Source organism: Rattus norvegicus, chromosome 2, assembly GCF_021556685.1.
Source record: "Rattus norvegicus strain SHRSP/BbbUtx chromosome 2, alternate assembly SHRSP_T2T, whole genome shotgun sequence".
NCBI lineage: Eukaryota > Metazoa > Chordata > Mammalia > Rodentia > Muridae > Rattus > Rattus norvegicus.
This window is the reverse complement of record NC_141535.1, coordinates 232805907-232823038: the sequence shown is the minus strand read 5'-3', so window position 1 is coordinate 232823038 and position 17132 is coordinate 232805907. Positions and strand designations below refer to the sequence as shown.

Here is a 17132-nt window from a genome sequence, read left to right as displayed (position 1 = left end):
GCTCTGAAGAAATTTGTGTCTTTAAACCTATCAGAATATTGAAACAAGAAATGGGAATTTCTCTGGGATCTCATACTGGGAAAAGAAAAAAGCCAAAACTAGAGGAGAATTTGGCCTCCAGAGATGTCAAAGACTTTAACTCCTTGTCAGCATGCAGCCCACACAAGGATGGGTCAGTAGTGGGTGAGTCTACACCTTGAAGTGCGTGCTGACAAGGAGCTTGATATAGCTGTCTCCTGAGAGACTCTGCCAGAGCATGACAAATACAGAGGTGGATGCTTGCAGCCAACCACTGGACTGAGCACAGGGCCCCCAATGGAGGAGTTAAAGAAAGGACTGAAGTAACTGAAGGGGTTTGCAACCTATAGGAAGAACAACAATATCAACCAACCAGACCACCCCACCCCGAACTTCCAGAAACTAAACCATCAACCAAAGAGTACACATGAAGGGACACATGACTCTCGCCACATATGTAGCAGAGGATTGCCTTGTCAGACATTAATGGGAGGAGAAGCCCTTGATCCTGCCAAGGCTGGACCCCTCTCCCCAGTGTAGAGGAATGTTAGGGCAGGGAGGCAGTAATGGGGGATGGTTGGGGAGGGGGAATGCCCTTATTGAAGAAGGGGGGGGATGAGATAGGTGGTTTATGGATGGGAAACCAGGAAAGAGGATAACATTTGAAATATAAATTAAAAAATCCAATAAAAAAGAGTTACATAGATATACATATCCTCGACCCTCTATTTAAATTAGCTCTCACTGTGGGTCTTTATGAGGGGCTTAAGGTTTTCTGGGTCTCTGTCCTTTCCATTGTGTCTACCTTGTATAGATCTCCTTTTCGGATTAAATAATGAGTCTTTATCCTCTGCATTCTTGTCTGTCCCACTTGTCAGGGTTCTCAGGAGGCTGTTTCCTCTCTGGTATTCCTTTTACATTTCTCACAGACCTATAGAAAAGCTTCCCCCATCTTGCTGCATGTAAGTCCTCCTTTGACATACTTTCCAATGTATTTTAAACTTGCCTGGATTTATGCCTTTCTTTGTTCTGCAAAAACTATAACACTTTTATGAAGACACTTGTACATTGGAACACTGGATTTGGGAGTAGCCTAAGTCTTTGTTCCCTCAAAATAGTTCTAGAATAAACCACCCTCTGTTCCCTTTAAGATGAGATCGTGGTTTTAGTATTGGCATTATTATCTTCCAATTACATGAGTTTTCTAATTCTACTTAAGTTTATAACCCCTTGGTACACACACCGAGAAGCACGACAGCCTGGTTGGGTCTAGTGGGAATATTAATTGTGAAATTCTAATTGAAGGAGACAATCTGTTCCTGGAATTCTCTGGAGCCTCTGCCCCTGCCACCAGGCTCTGATTATTAACCCTGACTGTTTTTCACAGGAAAAGTAAAGAGAATCTTTCCACTTTGTCTGTGGGAAAGATAAAGAGCTCATATTTCCTTGATATTTAGTGCAGAACCCACATTTATGACAGTACTTTTGGTTCTTAGCAGGAATCCATTTTTTTTGCTAGTTTTATCTAGTTTATAAATGACTTTTTATTGTCATGGTCTTATGTCTGTAGCTCTCCTTAGTCCTGGAAATACATACTGTTGGGTCATTGATCCTGCTGGGTTATATTAAATAGATTTGTGTATATTTAGTAATGCATGTTTGCATACATTTTAGTTATGATCCATTATAAACACTCATAAGGCATTTCCAAGGACAGTTGAATATTAACAGATGGTTACAGCTTACCTCCTTTTCTCTAGTCTTTTCATCAGAGATAAGATATCGAATATAATCTGTTCCCTTTCCCCATTTTATTGTTTTTTTTTATGTCTCCTAGAAGTAACTAGCATGCTGTTTACAATTCCGGTACATACCCTTATAATTTGGTAATTCACCCTTGTCGCCCTTACCACATCTTCACTGGGTCTGTGGGGTTGGACTTACTCTCTCCTCTTCTGCGCATCTTTCATAATATACACCTTTTCTTCTAACTTTGTCTCTCATTGCTTTGCGCTCCTGCGTGGAGAAGGAGGCTGAAATAGGCTGAAGACCCTCACCCTGTCTGCTACCTTCTTTCTCGTTGACTTTCTTCAGTGACCCTCTCTCTACCCTCTTCCTATAAGTCTGACAGCTTCTGAATCCACTTCCTCCCTTCATTCCTGTATATATTAATTTCCACTTTTAGTCTTGAAGATTAAGAGAAGCTCATTTTTTAATCCCTGCTGTTACCTGAGAACAGGTATGGTACTACTGAAAGTCAAAGAGAAGTCCCTTATACTTCCCTTTTTATTTTCAAGATTATAATTTAATTGCATCCGTGCTTATGACGGCCATTCTTTCTCCCTTCCCTTTACCACTGGGGTTTCCCAATAGTATCTGAACAGCATCTTCTACGAGTAGTAGAAAACATCTTCTGTTAGAAATGTCTGGCAATGTAACAATCTTAAGTTCCTGAATCCTGCCGCCATAGTTATTTGGTGTGACCTTAAAGACAAGTGTCTCGGTTTGTCCTCACTCATCACCTAGCTGACACCAGGTAGGCAAAGAAAAACAAAATGAAGTGGGAGGAAGGCAAAAACCTGCTGACAGGATGACTGCTCTCTTTGCACTTGATTGATCTTGAAAACCTTGGTCATTTTCCTTTGTCTCACTGAGAAGGAAAGAGTTTAGAGAGGAGGGGAGATGAGGGGAGGAGTCTAGAGACAAATCTTACTAGTGTCATTGTGTAGCAGTTACCTCTCAGTTTCCCAGCAGAGATGCACCTTTGCCACACGTTCCACAACCACTCCCTGTCCCCTCAGATTCCAGACATAAAGGAGCTAAGAGTTGAGCTATCTAAAAGTTTACATCAACTGGGGCTAGAATGTATCCCAAGTTTTCCTCACACTTTCTTGAGTGTCCTAGACTAAGATGATTCTTGTTTTCATTTCTCAGTATATACTCTTGGTATATATGGTTAGAGCCTATAAGTATTCTTTTTCCTTTATTATTATTTTTATTGGATATTTTATTTATTTACATTTCAAATGTTATCCCTGTTCCCAGTTTTCCCTCTGGAAATCTCCTATCCCATCTTCCCTGCCCCTGTTTCTCTGATGGTGCTGCCTCACTCACTCACCTACTCCTGCCTCCCTGCGCTTACACTGGGCTATGGAGCCTTCACAGGACCCATTGATGTCTGTCAAGGCTACCCTCTGCTACATATGCGGCTGGAGCCATGAGTCCCTTCATGTGTACTCTTTGGTTGATGGTTTAGTTTCTGGAAGTTCTGGGGGGAGGGGTCTGGTTGGTTGATGTTGTTGTTCTTCCTATAGGTTGCAAACCCCTTTAGTTCCTTCAATCCTTTCTCTAACTCCTCCACTGGGGGCCCCGTGCTCAGTCCAATGGTTGGCTGCATCCGCCTCTGTATTTGTCAGGCTCTGGCAGGGCCTCTCAGGAGACAGCTATATCAGGCTCCTGTCAGCAAGCACTTCTTGGCATCAGCAATAGTGTCTGGGTTTGGTGTCTGTGCATGGGATGTATATGGGATGTATTATTTCTGTGTGTCTAGAACCTAAGATTCCCTAATTCTTACATTCTTCTAATAATTAAAAATGACACATTGTAACATGTTCAGATACATGTCAGTGGAATATCTTCTTTGTACACACATAATATTTATCAGCAGGTATAGTAGGAGGAGAGAAGCTTTTCTTTATTGATTCTTTGAAATTTATCAGTTTCATACAGTGTGTTGGGTGGTTTTTTCCATCTGAAAAGTTTCTAGCTTCCCTTTAAGTCTATTCTTGGCATAGTTTTCTCTGTTATAAACTCTTCTTAACATGTTTTAGCCAACTTGATCTATGTACTTCCCAGTTATAAGAACAAATCAATTACATTTAATTAAGAGAAAAAAGATACATTGTAGATATTTACTTGACATTGCTTATTTTATGTTCTGAGAAAGATTTCATTTAACTCAGGCTGGCCTCATATTCATTACACAGTTGAGGCTGGTCTTGAACTCTTTATCCTCTGTCTCTTCATCCTAAGTGTTTGGATTGCATGTGCGAACTACTATGCATAGCTTTTATTAGATATTCAGCAATAACTGACAGTTTGAATTTAATTCTGTAGTAATGTAATTTTGTACATTGGGGCTTCATTCTCATTTAGTTACACATGGTCTGGGTATTTAATCTGTGGATGTTTAATTTTTGCCAAGAAATTTTTTATGAGGAAATGTTTTGTTCCCTGAAAGCTTTCCTCTTTGAATTGCTCAGAGAGCTACAGCAGCCTCTCCAGTGCTGACAATGGCTTGTCTTCTTTCCCTTAGTGACACAAATGAGGTTGACATTCCACCCAACACCCGGGTTGGCACCAAGCGCTATATGCCTCCAGAAGTGCTGGACGAGAGCTTGAATAGAACTCATTTCCAGTCCTACATCATGGCTGACATGTACAGCTTTGGACTCATCCTCTGGGAGATTGCAAGGAGATGTGTTTCTGGAGGTAAGAAAGAAACCTCTTTGAAAAGCTACTCATGGGAGATGTTTGCAAATCCTTTCTGATCAGAAAGGATTAAAGTTGGCATATTATGTACAACATCAGATTTTCTTTCCTTCCCTGCCTTCATTTCTGTGGATGTAGTCATAATCCTTCCAGGAAATACTTGACATATTAGAGCCGTTTTTGCTGGCTGCCTCCTCTCTTTCTTTGGCCAGTGAATGTGCTTTTCCAGATTCACTACCAGTTTCCCCTGACTTGTCACGGGCACCTCTGCCTCTTGTTCCACCATCTCACTTCTCTTAGAGGCTCCCTAGCAGTTCCCCCAAACCCTCTCCTAGCCCTTCCAGCTTCTCCTCACCTACCTGCTGGATCTCACTTCCAACCCTCTGCTGCATCCTCCGTACTCCTCTGCAGACATAACCTAGAGACACTGAAGAGTGAGGCACCCATTCCTGAACACTCATTTTCTTTCCTTCCTTCCTTCCTTCCTCCCTCCCTCCCTCCCTCCCTCCCTTCTTTCCTTCCTCCCTCCCTCCCTTCCTTCTTCCCTCCCTCCCTCCCTCCCTCCCTCCCTCCCTTCTTTCCTTCCTCCCTCCCTCCCTTCCTTCTTTCCTTCCTTCCTCCCTCCCTCCCTCCCTTCTTTCCTTCCTCCCTCCCTCCCTTCCTTCTTTCCTTCCTTCCTCCCTCCCTCCCTCCCTCCCTTCCTTCCTTCCTTCCTTCCTTCCTTCCTTATTTCCTTCCTTCCTTCCTTCCTTCCTTTTCTCTTTCTTCTGGTTAAAAGATAAATGAAGTTAAAACATACAAACCTTGTTGTTGTTCATGATAATTGTCCATAATCATAAGAATTCCTAATAAGGCCTACTTCTTGGCATGGGTTCTAGGAACCAAATTCTGATCCTCTACAAAAGCGGCAAGTGTTCGCAAGCATTCATCCATCTCTTAGGCCCTGGTTCTGTGTCTCATGTAGTTTGTATACCTAGCTTACCTTACCATCCCCAGTCCATCCGTGTAAAGAGTTAACTGGAGACAGTCTTTACTGTCAAGACGAATCTGGATCAGTGTCTCTAGAGTTAGAGAGAAAACGCTCAAATGAAGTGAAGTCTGCTATAAGCTGGGCTCAGTATTTCATAACTTGTGAACTGAGAGTACACATGAGTGAATCATAGCTGAAGAACAGACACAATACAAGTAACAATGCTATGCCGTCACAGCTTGTGCACCAATGACAAACAGACAATGCATTTGAATCATTGAGTCCCTTATATTTTATATGAATTTGAATTTACAAAGGGAACATAACACAAAAGCCCTAGATTTTGCCTGAATAAATGCTCAGTGAAAATGTATTATAGTTGACGTTTGTTTTTGAGACAGAATTTCACTGTGGAGTCCTGATTGGCACTGCACTATCTATGAAGTTCTGCCTGGCTTTGAACTCAGACCTCTAATCTTTCTCCCTCAGGTCTCCTAGTACTGATAGGAATATGCCACCATCCTAATGAGTTTAATGCTATGGCAGGAGATCTTTTTTTCTTTCTCCTCCATCTTTATTAACTTGAGCATTTCTTATTTACATTTTGATTGTTATTCCCTTTCCCAGTTTCCGGGCCAACATCCCCCTAACCCCTCCCCCTCCCCTTCTATATGGGTGTTCCCCTCCCCATCCTGCCCCCATTACCGCCCTCCCCCCAACAATCACATTCACTGGGGGTTCAGTCTTGGCAGGACCAAGGGCTTCCCCTTCCACTGGTGATTTTACTAGGCTATTCATTGCTACCTATGAGGTTGGAGTCCAGGGTCAGTCCATGTATAGTCTTTGGGTAGTGGCTTAGTCCCTGGAAACTCTGGTTGGTTGGCATTGTTGTTCATATGGGGTCTCAAGCCCCTTCAAGCTCTTTCAGTCCTTTCTCTGATTCCTTCAAGGGAGGTTCCATTCTCAGTTCAGTGGTTTGCTGCTGGCATTCGCCTATGTATTTGCTGTATTCTGGCTGTGTCTCTCAGGAGAGATCTACATCCAGTTCCTGTCAGCCTGCACTTTTTTGCTTCATCCATCTTGTCTAATTGGGTGGCTGTATATGTATGGGCCACATGTGGGAGAGGCTCTGAATGAGTGTTCCTTCAGCCTCTATTCTAAATTTTGCCTCCCTATTCCCTGCCAAGGGTATTCTTGTTCCCATTTTAAAGGAGTGAAGCATTCACATTTTAGTCATCCTTCTTGAGTTTCATGTGTTCTGTGTATGTAGGGTAATTTGAGCATTTGGGCTAATAGCCACTTATCAATGAGTGCATACCATGTGTGTTTTTCTATGATTGGGTTGTCTCATTCAGGTTGATATTTTCCAGTTCCATCCATTTGCCTATAAATTTCATAAAGTCATTGTTTTTGATAGCTGAGTAATATTCCATTGTATAGACGTACCACATTTTCTATATCCATTCCACTGTCGAAAGGGATCTGGGTTCTTTCCAGCTTCTGGCTATTATATATAAGGCTGTTATGAACATAGTGGAGCATGTATCTTTGTTATATGTTGGGGCATCTTTTGGGTATATGCCCAAGAGAGGTATAGCTGGATCCTCAGGCAGTTCAATGTCCGATTTTCTGAGGAACCTCTAGACTGATTTCCAGAATGGTTGTGCCAGTCTTCAATCCCACCAACAATGGAGGAGTATTCCTCTTTCTCCACATCCTCGCCAGCATCTGCTGTCACCTGAGTTTTTGATCTTAGCCATTCTCACTGGTGTGAGGTAGAATTTCAGGATTGTTTTGATTTGCATTTCCCTTATGACGAAAGATGTTGAACATTTCTTTAGGTGTTTCTCAGCCATTCGGCATTCCTCAGCTGTGAATTCTTAGTTTAGCTCTGAACCCCATTTTTTAATAGGGTTATTTGTCTCCCTGCAGTCTAACTTCTTGAGTTCTTTGTATATTTTGGATATAAGTCCTCTGTCAGTGTAGGGTTGGTAAAGATCTTTTCCCAATCTGTTGGTTGCCGTTTTGTCCTAATAACAGTGTCCTTTGCCTTACAGAAGCTTTGCAGTTTTATGAGATCCCATTTGTCGATTCTTGATCTTAGAGCATAAGCCATTGGTGTTTTGTTCAGGAAATTTTCTCCAGTGCCCATATGTTCGAGATTCTTCCCCACTTTTTCTTCTATTAGTTTGAGTGTATCTGGTTTGATGTGGAGGTCCTTGATCCACTTGGGCTTAAGCTTTGTACAGGGTGATAAGAATGGATCGATCTGTATTCTTCTACATGATGACCTCGAGTTGAACCAGCACCATTTGCTGAAAATGCTATCTTTTTTCCATTGGATGGTTTTGGCTCTTTTGTCAAAAATCAAGTGACCATAGGTGTGTGGGTTCATTTCTGGGTCTTCAATTCTATTCCACTGGTCTATCTGTCTGTCTCTGTACCAATACCATGCAGTTATTATCACTGTTCTTCTGTAATATTGCTTGAGTTCAGGGATAGTGATTCCCCCAGAAGTCCTTTTATTGTTGAGGATAGTTTTATCTATCCTGCGTTTTTTGTTATTCCAGATGAATTTGCAAATTGTTCTGTCTAACTCTATGAAGAATTGGGTTGGAATTTTGATAGGGGTTGCATTGAATCTGTAGATCGCTTTTGGTAAAATGGCCATTTTTACTGTATTAATCCATGGCAGGAGATCTTATAACTTAATGATTTCATCCTGTTCTGATACAAGTGACAGCATTCCTACAAAAGGTGGTGCGGAGTAGTCTGGGAGTTTCTTCAGGAACCCTCTCCATCACTTGAGTTACAGGGGTTACTTAGAATTACTATCATCAGATAATGTTGAAAAAACATACTAAAAATAGCCTAACTTCTTAAAGGATGGGGCAAAAAAAATAGTAAAATTAGTTATTAGACTGGATGAGATATTTTAAAAATGTAAAGAAGAAAATGAAAATCGGACAATATTCGAACCCAAGATGAATCATGGCTAGTATTTTTAGATATACAACTTTTCAATATTGAATGTTCAAAACTTCTCCTAGTGAAACACAAATAAATGAATGTGACATTTGTTTAAGTGGGGTCCTCTTCCAAAAGTACGCTGTTCTCAGGCTCACATGCCAGCAGTAGAAGCAGTTACATGCGATTCAGTGTTGATTCAAGACGTGCCTTCTAATTTTACATTGAGACTTAATATGGACTTTAAAAATATAACTAGATCATGCAAATTGGAGATGCTTTTTTTTTAAACCAGCGTTTAGAAGTTACCAGGGAATGAAGGGGATACTTGAGGACCTATGACACTGTGAGGCACTGGGCTCCCTATTAGTTTTCTGTAAATTAAATTTTCATTTGGGTAAATGCTTTTCAAGACTTAACTTTGTCGTTAAATAGAATCCATGTTTAATAGCAATGTATTATTTTTTAATTGAGTAAATTTGTATGTTAGGCATATTTTTACCAGTTCGTAGAAAATAATATTATTCATAAATACCTCTTCAGGTATAGTGGAAGAATACCAGCTTCCATATCACGACCTGGTGCCCAGTGACCCTTCTTATGAGGACATGAGAGAAATTGTGTGTATGAAGAAGTTACGGCCTTCATTCCCCAATCGATGGAGCAGTGACGAGGTAAGGCTAGGCTTGGGGAGGTATGGCTGACTTCTGTTTTGTTAGAAATTGTAATATGCATCGCTGAAATTTATTCTGCTGGTGACAGCAGTGCTGTCTCATTGCAGTCTTTGTGTAGAACTCTCCGTAGTGCATCAAATCTAGTCTCCTTTCCTCTGATTTTACTTCATTAATGGACACAGTTGAGCCTTCATAACATTTGAAGTGGACCTGATTGCCATCCCTACCTCACCATCACTTGAGTACATTATTCATATATCAGCTTTGACATTTGCATAGAGACTATTGTTTCTTTCTCCATGTGTCTTTTAAAGCTCTGTGATTTTTTTTTCCTCCATGACAAGTCCAAAATTCTTTCTGGAATTTGGTAAACAACAGAAGACTAGAGTTTCTATACAGCGACATGATGCAGATGCTCTCTACTGACCTCAGGGTGCTGGCCTCGGAATGAGGGAGAAGGCTCACTGGTTAAGTGGATTGTTTGGAGTGGACCTGACTTTGGTTTCCAGCTCACAATTGCCTGTAACTGTAGCTGCAGGCAATCTCATGCCCTCTTCTGGCATCTCTGGGTACCTGAGCTCATAGATATGTGCAGGCACACATGCACACACAAAGTGCACGATTCAAATAAAAACATTTTTAAGGTTTGAAATTTAAATATAATTATTTTCTTTTTTTCTTTTTTCCCAAACCATTTTCGTGAACAATGTGCTCTTTCTCAAATCCATAACCTCCATTTTTCAAAGTATTGTTTTACAAACACACACACACACACACACACACACACACACACACACACACACACACACAGAGACACACACACAAAACCTGCTAAGGCTGAATAGAGTTACTTGTACATTTATGATTTTAGGTGTGTCCATGATGAGAGTTGGAAATAGTCTTTCTCAATTGGTTATCAAATTATATATTATATATATATAATACATTACGTATATATAATTGTGTAAGTATGTATGTACATACATGAATATAAATATAATATAAGCATGTCTTATGTACTGAATGTATATTTGCTCAAACTGCAAATCTATTTATTGTAAGAATTTAAATGTGAACCCCAAGCAAGTGGGAAAGGCTGATGCCAGGCTGGATAAAGTGAATGGGACAGACCTGGACTTTAGACTTGTTTTCTGCTCCAGTGTCTCTCCATCCACCTTCCTGCATTCACTTGCCCACAACTGAGCCTCTGGCATGTTGGGAAGTTCAAGAAGAGTTTGGAGCACATTCTGGGCCCACCAAAGTCAGGTGCATAGAACGCTGTTCATAAAGTAAGAAGCCCATGGAAATTCAATTAACTGGCTCATTGGCCTGGAGTATTGTCCAATCTGTTTAGTATGTGCTTTTCAAGAAGCTCTGGAGTTCTATTCTTCTGGGGGTAGACAGTGGGTATTGGTATCACTTGAAAGCTCTTCAATGATGATTTTTAATGAAGGGAAATCGTGCCTTGCAGCAAGAACGATTGATAGACCACAGGCAAATCCAGGAGAAAGTTTTAGCAAACCTATCCACAGGTCATTAATCTTGTTAAGTGGTGTAGCATCGTGCTACTGTTAGAGCAGACTTGTGTGATTTAGAGTTACCAGTGTTTCTTTGAGCAGTGCAGAATTAGTTAAAATGTTGAAATACATTATGTATTGTAAACAATCTAGGGAGTAGAATTCAGACTCTCTGAGCATCCCGTTTGCTTGATCCTGTCTTTAAAGTCATCCTTCTCTCTCCTCAAGGCCTCGTGTTTTCTCTTGTCACGAGGGAAATATGAGAGTCTGGGTGAGTCATAAACAGTTCACATGAAAAAGTTTGAGTGAAATTTGGTGTTCATACTTTACTGGTGCCTTAAAAATAGCTTCAGACCTCATGAACACCAACTGAAAGCCAAATTCTGAGTTCTGTATAAAGAGCACATTTCTCTGACTTCTCTCCAACGTCCCTTTCTCTTTCAGTGCCTCAGGCAAATGGGGAAGCTTATGACAGAGTGCTGGGCGCATAATCCTGCCTCCAGGCTGACGGCCCTGAGAGTTAAGAAAACACTTGCCAAAATGTCAGAGTCCCAGGACATTAAACTCTGACGTCAGGTACTTGTGGACAGAGCAAGGAATTACACAGAAGCATCCTTAGCCCAAGCCTTGAACGTTGATCTACTGCCCAGTGAGTTCAGACTTTCCTCTAAGAGAGCAAGCTGGACAGACACAGAGGAACCCAGAAACACGGCTTCACCATGGCTTTCTGAGGAGGGGAAACCATTTGGGTAACTTGTTCAAGATATGATGCATGTTGCTTTCTAAGAAAGCCCTGTATTTTGGGATTACCATTTTTTTTAAAGAAGAAAGATACTTTAATTTTTACCAAAATAAAACAAATATTATAGATGTTTTGAGGTTTATACAGTCATAGTTTAAATAATAACAAAAGTTCTTCCTAGAAACGTTCCTGGAAGTCAAAATGTTTTTTCCATTGGCAAATTACTCTTGCACTCTAGAAAACAGAGCAGACTGTGAACATAAATTAGAATTCAACTTACCTGCTTCCCTGCTCCAGGCACCTAAGACTGTTTGGGCCAGCCCTGCTATGAGCTGCCAGTGCAGTGTGAATGCACATGCATACAAGTCCCACATGCCTGGGACCACAGTTTGAAATCCTCTTGCAGCTTCAGCCAGAGTGGAACAAATGAAGGGTTTATGTCACTGATAGGATTATGTGTGGGTGGCTTCTTCAGAACCGCTCCTGCTTCTGGGTGTGTTAGGCAGCTCTTTTAGGCAATTCCAGCCCCCCCCCCCAACCCCTGCTTTCATTAAACACCAGCAAAGCCTTCTCATGAGCAGAGAATCAATCGACACGGGCATGCTTTTGTTCTTGTAAATCAGAAGATCAATATTAAATAAAACTGTCGCGAGTGTGGTAGAAAGAGGGAGGGAGGGAGGGAGACAGAGAGAGAGAGAGAGAGAGACAGAGACAGAGACAGAGACAGAGAGAGACAGACAGACAGACAGACAAGGGACTCTTAAATGGAAGTGATTGGAGCTTGTGTCATAAGAAAGACATACCAGTGAGGCAGAGCCGAGGCTGAAGGTGCAGCAGATGTAGATGGCTTGTTTCCTCCCTGTGCCTAAACCCATCACAGCACCCCAGGAGAGAAGTATGGATGCCACAGCTTGTGTACATATGTATAGTTTCATGTTGCTGTGTTTTCTAAGTCTCTGACTTCAGAGACAGAGAGGAAGTTTCTGTTGGGTTAACGTCACTAGCCTTTACTTTAAAAATAAGCAGAGGAAAATGAATGGGGGACATCCAACATCATGGCTGTTGTGATTTCTACCAGAACAGATATGAGTCCAGTATGGACCTCTTACCTGGCATTTCACACCTTAGGTAGGACTCATTTACTCTTGTATGCATTTCACTACTAACTTACTCTGTTTCTGTACAAAACATCTTGTGATTCGGTCCTGTGAGGTCTTAACCCTTGACTCTCTGTGCAAAATCACTGATACGACCATTATTCCATAGAAACAGAACTGCAACAAAGTGTAATGACACACGGCCCTCCTCTCAACTTTATTCATGTAGTCCCTTACTGTGTTTCTTCCATAATGATTAGAAACTGCCTACTGGTTGTTAAGAAAGTGGAAGAACTTGCTGTGCCTTAGAGAACGGCAATTCCTTCCAGAATCCTCCAGGGGTCACTGTTGTCCTATGCATCTCACCGCTGGGTGCTTGAAAGCATGGAGACCTTAGGAAAAATTGACAGCTGCAGGAGAAATGAGCAAATGTTTGACTCTTTTTCTCGAGTAGATGTTCAGCCGGTGGGCTGTTCATCTGGAAAAAAAAATCCTGAGCTCAATATTTTTGAGCTGTACCTGGAGTTTAGGAGAAGTGTAAAGAGAAGTGCTCCTCTGTGTTGTAATTCACTGTGCGGTGCTGCAGGGCCACTAAGAAAGGTTTTCTCAGTTCTTGAATTTGAAAAGATAAAAACAACTGGTTGTTAATTTAACAGTCATCACATTTTGGTCTTACTGAGTCCAGGGCAAGCTAAGCCACGGGAGAGCCTTTTCTCTGTTAAATTATATTTGCCACAGACAGATTTTCCATATATTTCTACCTAACACGTGCCAGTCATCTGAGCCTGGGAGGAAAACATTACCGCCTCTAGACAGATCCGTCTACCGACACCTATGTAAGCATTTTGCCAGTTAAGTGGGTACGCTTTGGTTTTCGTTATCTTAGGTTTGAGTGAGGTTGTGGGGAACCTCTTAGCTCAGACTGTGTTTTCCTATTGGTAGATTTTTTTTTTTTTTAAAATGTGGGCAACTTTAAATCAGAATGTTTTGGATGAGGCTGTTGATGATGTAAAGTGTTCTAGATTTCCAGGGTTCCTGTGAAGAACGGGGGGGATTTAAGTGTCCAAATTCCATCTATATGTTTCGTTTTACTGCTTTGGGGGAAAAAAATCAGCCGTTTATTTGCTAACTATCAACCTTATTTATTCAGTATGAAAATCTTGAAATTATGGAGATCCTTTAAAAGATCCACTCAGTTATTATGAATTTTCAGTAAGAATTTATAATTTATTTATGAATATAATTTCTGTCTTAGTAGAGCCTAATTGAGACAACTAAGTTGTTGTTAAGGACTACCTGTTATCTTCGCGGTAATCCATGATAACATTTAAACTTCTAGCATCTCAGAAAATATGCATTTATTTTATCCTTTGCTTCAACTTCCTGCAAGTTAATAATATAACTGACTGCTGCTGACCCTCAGGACTCTTTCAAAGAGCAAGATTTCCTTCTAACTCCTCTCCCCCAAAGGAATCCTAAATTATTAATTGTTAGATGAACTTTGCGTATCCAAGTTTATGGTTGATGTGCGTGTGTGTATATATTATATAAATATAGAGATGTATATGTAAATAAATATGTTCATTCTGGAGTCTGGCACAACCCTAGTATGTGGATTAGAAAGTAAAATATTATGGATGATAAAGTCCTAGATGAAACCTAATATTTATTTATGGAAGCATGAACATTGTTAACTCACAGATGAAGAGCAGTAAACAATATGTCTGACTCAGACAGAGCACCGTGACGTCACTACTGCCCGTTCTTTATATTCCCCCAGTGGGAAGCTTCTTGGGGGGACATGCCGGGTTTTACTTCCATTGGTACTTAGTAATGACCAGGTTTCTTGTTCCTCCTCGGGCCACCCTCATTCATCAGGGGCTTTCTGTTTTCTGTCTGTTGTCACTCTTCTTGGTTTGTGGGTTGAAAGGTAGTGAGAATACATTTTTTTTTTAAGCTTGAACATGTTTTCCATCTAAGAAAACCCCAGTCTCATAAAGAACACAAAGAAGGGGGCTGCATCAAAAGTGATACAATTGAACAGTTAGAACTAATTGTTATAGAAACTAATGCCATAGAAACATATTAACAGAAAAATTGGTAATATTGGGTGGCGGGGTGGGGTGGGGGGAGGGCGTTCTTTTCTGTCTGTTTCAAAACAAGACTCGTTTGTGTACTTTTGGGGAACCAGTGCCTTAGGGAATTTGTATATACTGTAATTATTCACGGTTAGGGAACAAACAGTTGTTATTTGTTAAAAATTGTGTATGATTTTGTTTTCTTATTTCCATCAATAAAACAGTGTCATTCTCCCCATATGAAAACTATGACTGGTGTCTCAGAGTTGGGCCTTTTCTTTTTCTTTGAAATGACCTCATGATAGAGGGTGGGAAGGGCAGCCACTGGAGGAAGCAGAGCAGGTAAGGCTGTGCACTGGCATCCTGAGGTGAGAGTGAACTGGTGTCTTCCACTTTCTCTGTTTAGGAAACACAGTCCTCTCCCTGGGGTGAGTAGTTGGTGGTTTGAGGGAAATGAAGAGAGTATCAAGTTTGACTGTGGAAAAGAACAGTCTACTTGGAGGTACAGCCTGCTGACTGGAGGCAATGCTCAGGACCGGTAGAGGGTGATGATATTAAATGTGGGGCACTGGATCTCGGAGCTGCTTGAGGACCAAGGGTCACTCCTATGTCAGTGATGTGACACAGTCTGAACTTTTTTTACGCCTGTTTTCTTCCCCATGAAGATTAGGCCAACAGTAACACCAAGAGCAATGGGTGTTTCCGAGAGTGAAGTGACGTCGGTACCCAGTCAACCTGAATAGCACCAGCTATTCCATCAGCCCTTAAACAAGCCCTTGCTGCCCCTTGTTTGTGTTGTTTTATTTTTCTTTTAATCTCACATCATCTACATCTTAGGGTTTAATCAGTCATGGGAGTCTGTGTGCAAGGGAAGAATTATTATCTTTGTGCTATGTATCATAAGCCTCCAGAGTACAGCAGAAGACACACTTAATAAACAGAGAAACTAGGTCATAGGACAGACTCCAGACAGTGACAGTGCTGGAGTATTGTGCTAGTGGTCACTGAGAGGGGTGTGACTGAAATCCACATTTGGTGGGGCAAGAGCGTGGAGAGGTAGAGGGTGTCATCTGAGGTAGTAGGCTTGGATTTGTGGACACGATTGTTGGTGAGAAAAACCCAGAGGCAAGGTTTTGGGATTTGTTCGTCTGTATTTTGGATTCCTCAGTATGACGACAGCTTCAAGAAGACTGCAGGGACAAGTTCTCCATGGACCATGGGAGGATGAGTAGGAAGTCAGGGGAGTAAGGATTAGATTTAGAGATGGCCTTGAAGGACTTAATGAGGTGAAGGGCAAGAAATAAGGATGACAGCAAGGGTGCTGACTCTTTAGAGTGTGGGAATGAGACTCTTACTCTTGCCTCGGAAGCAGCCTTGATGGAACCTGAAAGCCCTCTAGAAAGAGGAAATGGGGTGGGGGCAAGGTTATTCTTTCATTGTGTGTGGTTCTGGAGAACAGCTTGGGAAGCCTGTGTCTGAGGGATTCTATTTGAGATTGGAAAGAGAGAGGAGGCCCGAGACTACGTTGGGCAGCAAGAAAGGTTTGTATCATCATAACCAGTAATTGAAAGGCATGGCATTTGGCATTGTAGTCTCTTACACTTGTGCCAAGAAAGTACACCTCAATATTTGGAGTTCAGATGAGCTTAACTCTGTTCACTCATTTTTACTGTTAAGATTCTTTAGAAATATATAATCTGTGTGCCCCCAATATTTTCAACTGTACCTTGACATAAAATGTTCTTCTGTCCTGCCCCCAGGCTCTGAAAAAGTAGGATGCATGTATGAGCCTGGAGCTGCTCGTGATAGGAGAACTACAGTTGATCATCAGTCCAGATTTTCTTTTCTAACAGTTTTTCTGGGTGTGCAGCTAACAGCAGTTCAAGCCGGAGGAGTCTTCCTTTTGGAACCTACAGTTCCTGTTCTCCAACGTTTGCGTGTTGTGGCTTAAACCACGCTTTACACAGGACTCAAAGGTAAGTATCAAAATCCCCCCGAACTAAACGGCTTTACGCCTTGCCGTGGGTCACTTTATATGTGACAGGTTAGTTTTCTCAGTGGAAAAAGCAGCAAAGTACCAAGTGCAAGGAAGTCTCCTAATTCAGGGGACGATCTAGGCTCTGTAATTCCTACTCAAGCTTCTAATTTTTATGAAGTTGAAAGTTCTCTGGGACTGAGGATTCTTTACCTGGTACCGTGAATTGACAGTGAGAAATAGATTCAGGACAAGGTCAATCCCCAAAGTCTGCTGATCTCATAGACATGCTTTTGGAGGTGAGAGCTCACTGATTTGAGCTTGAAAAATATTTGTACATTGTCCAAAGCGTGGGTGACAAGATCAGTGAAACTTACAGCTACCGAATCTCAATGAGGGAAGAGTCTCAGGCCCCACTGCATTGTGGGACATGGGTTATATTTGCTTTGTGATTAACTGGCTTTATTTGCTTCTTAATCAAATGTTCATTCTTTTATCCACAGACAACCGATGGAGTCTATGCATGCAAGGTCCCTTTACATATTTTTACTACTTCTTCATCTCTTGAATAAATACTTGAGTTTGTCTTCACCCTGTAGGCAC

The 17132-nt window shown here is 41.4% G+C and overlaps 1 protein-coding gene across 6 annotated transcripts in view; it reads left to right on the top strand.

Annotated features, from left to right (window-relative positions):
- Positions 1–14803, top strand: part of Bmpr1b (bone morphogenetic protein receptor type 1B) — a 332846-nt gene extending 318043 nt beyond the window's left edge. For 5 of the 6 annotated variants that reach the window (XM_087625066.1, XM_087625064.1, XM_087625067.1 and 2 more), the window contains 3 exons: positions 4334–4509; positions 8990–9120; positions 11082–14803. In XM_087625066.1, coding sequence (XP_087481192.1) covers positions 4334–4509; positions 8990–9120; positions 11082–11207 — 433 coding nt within the window. In that variant the 3' untranslated portion in view covers positions 11208–14803. 6 annotated transcript variants of the gene reach the window in all.
- Positions 14804–17132: the final 2329 nt, after the last annotated feature.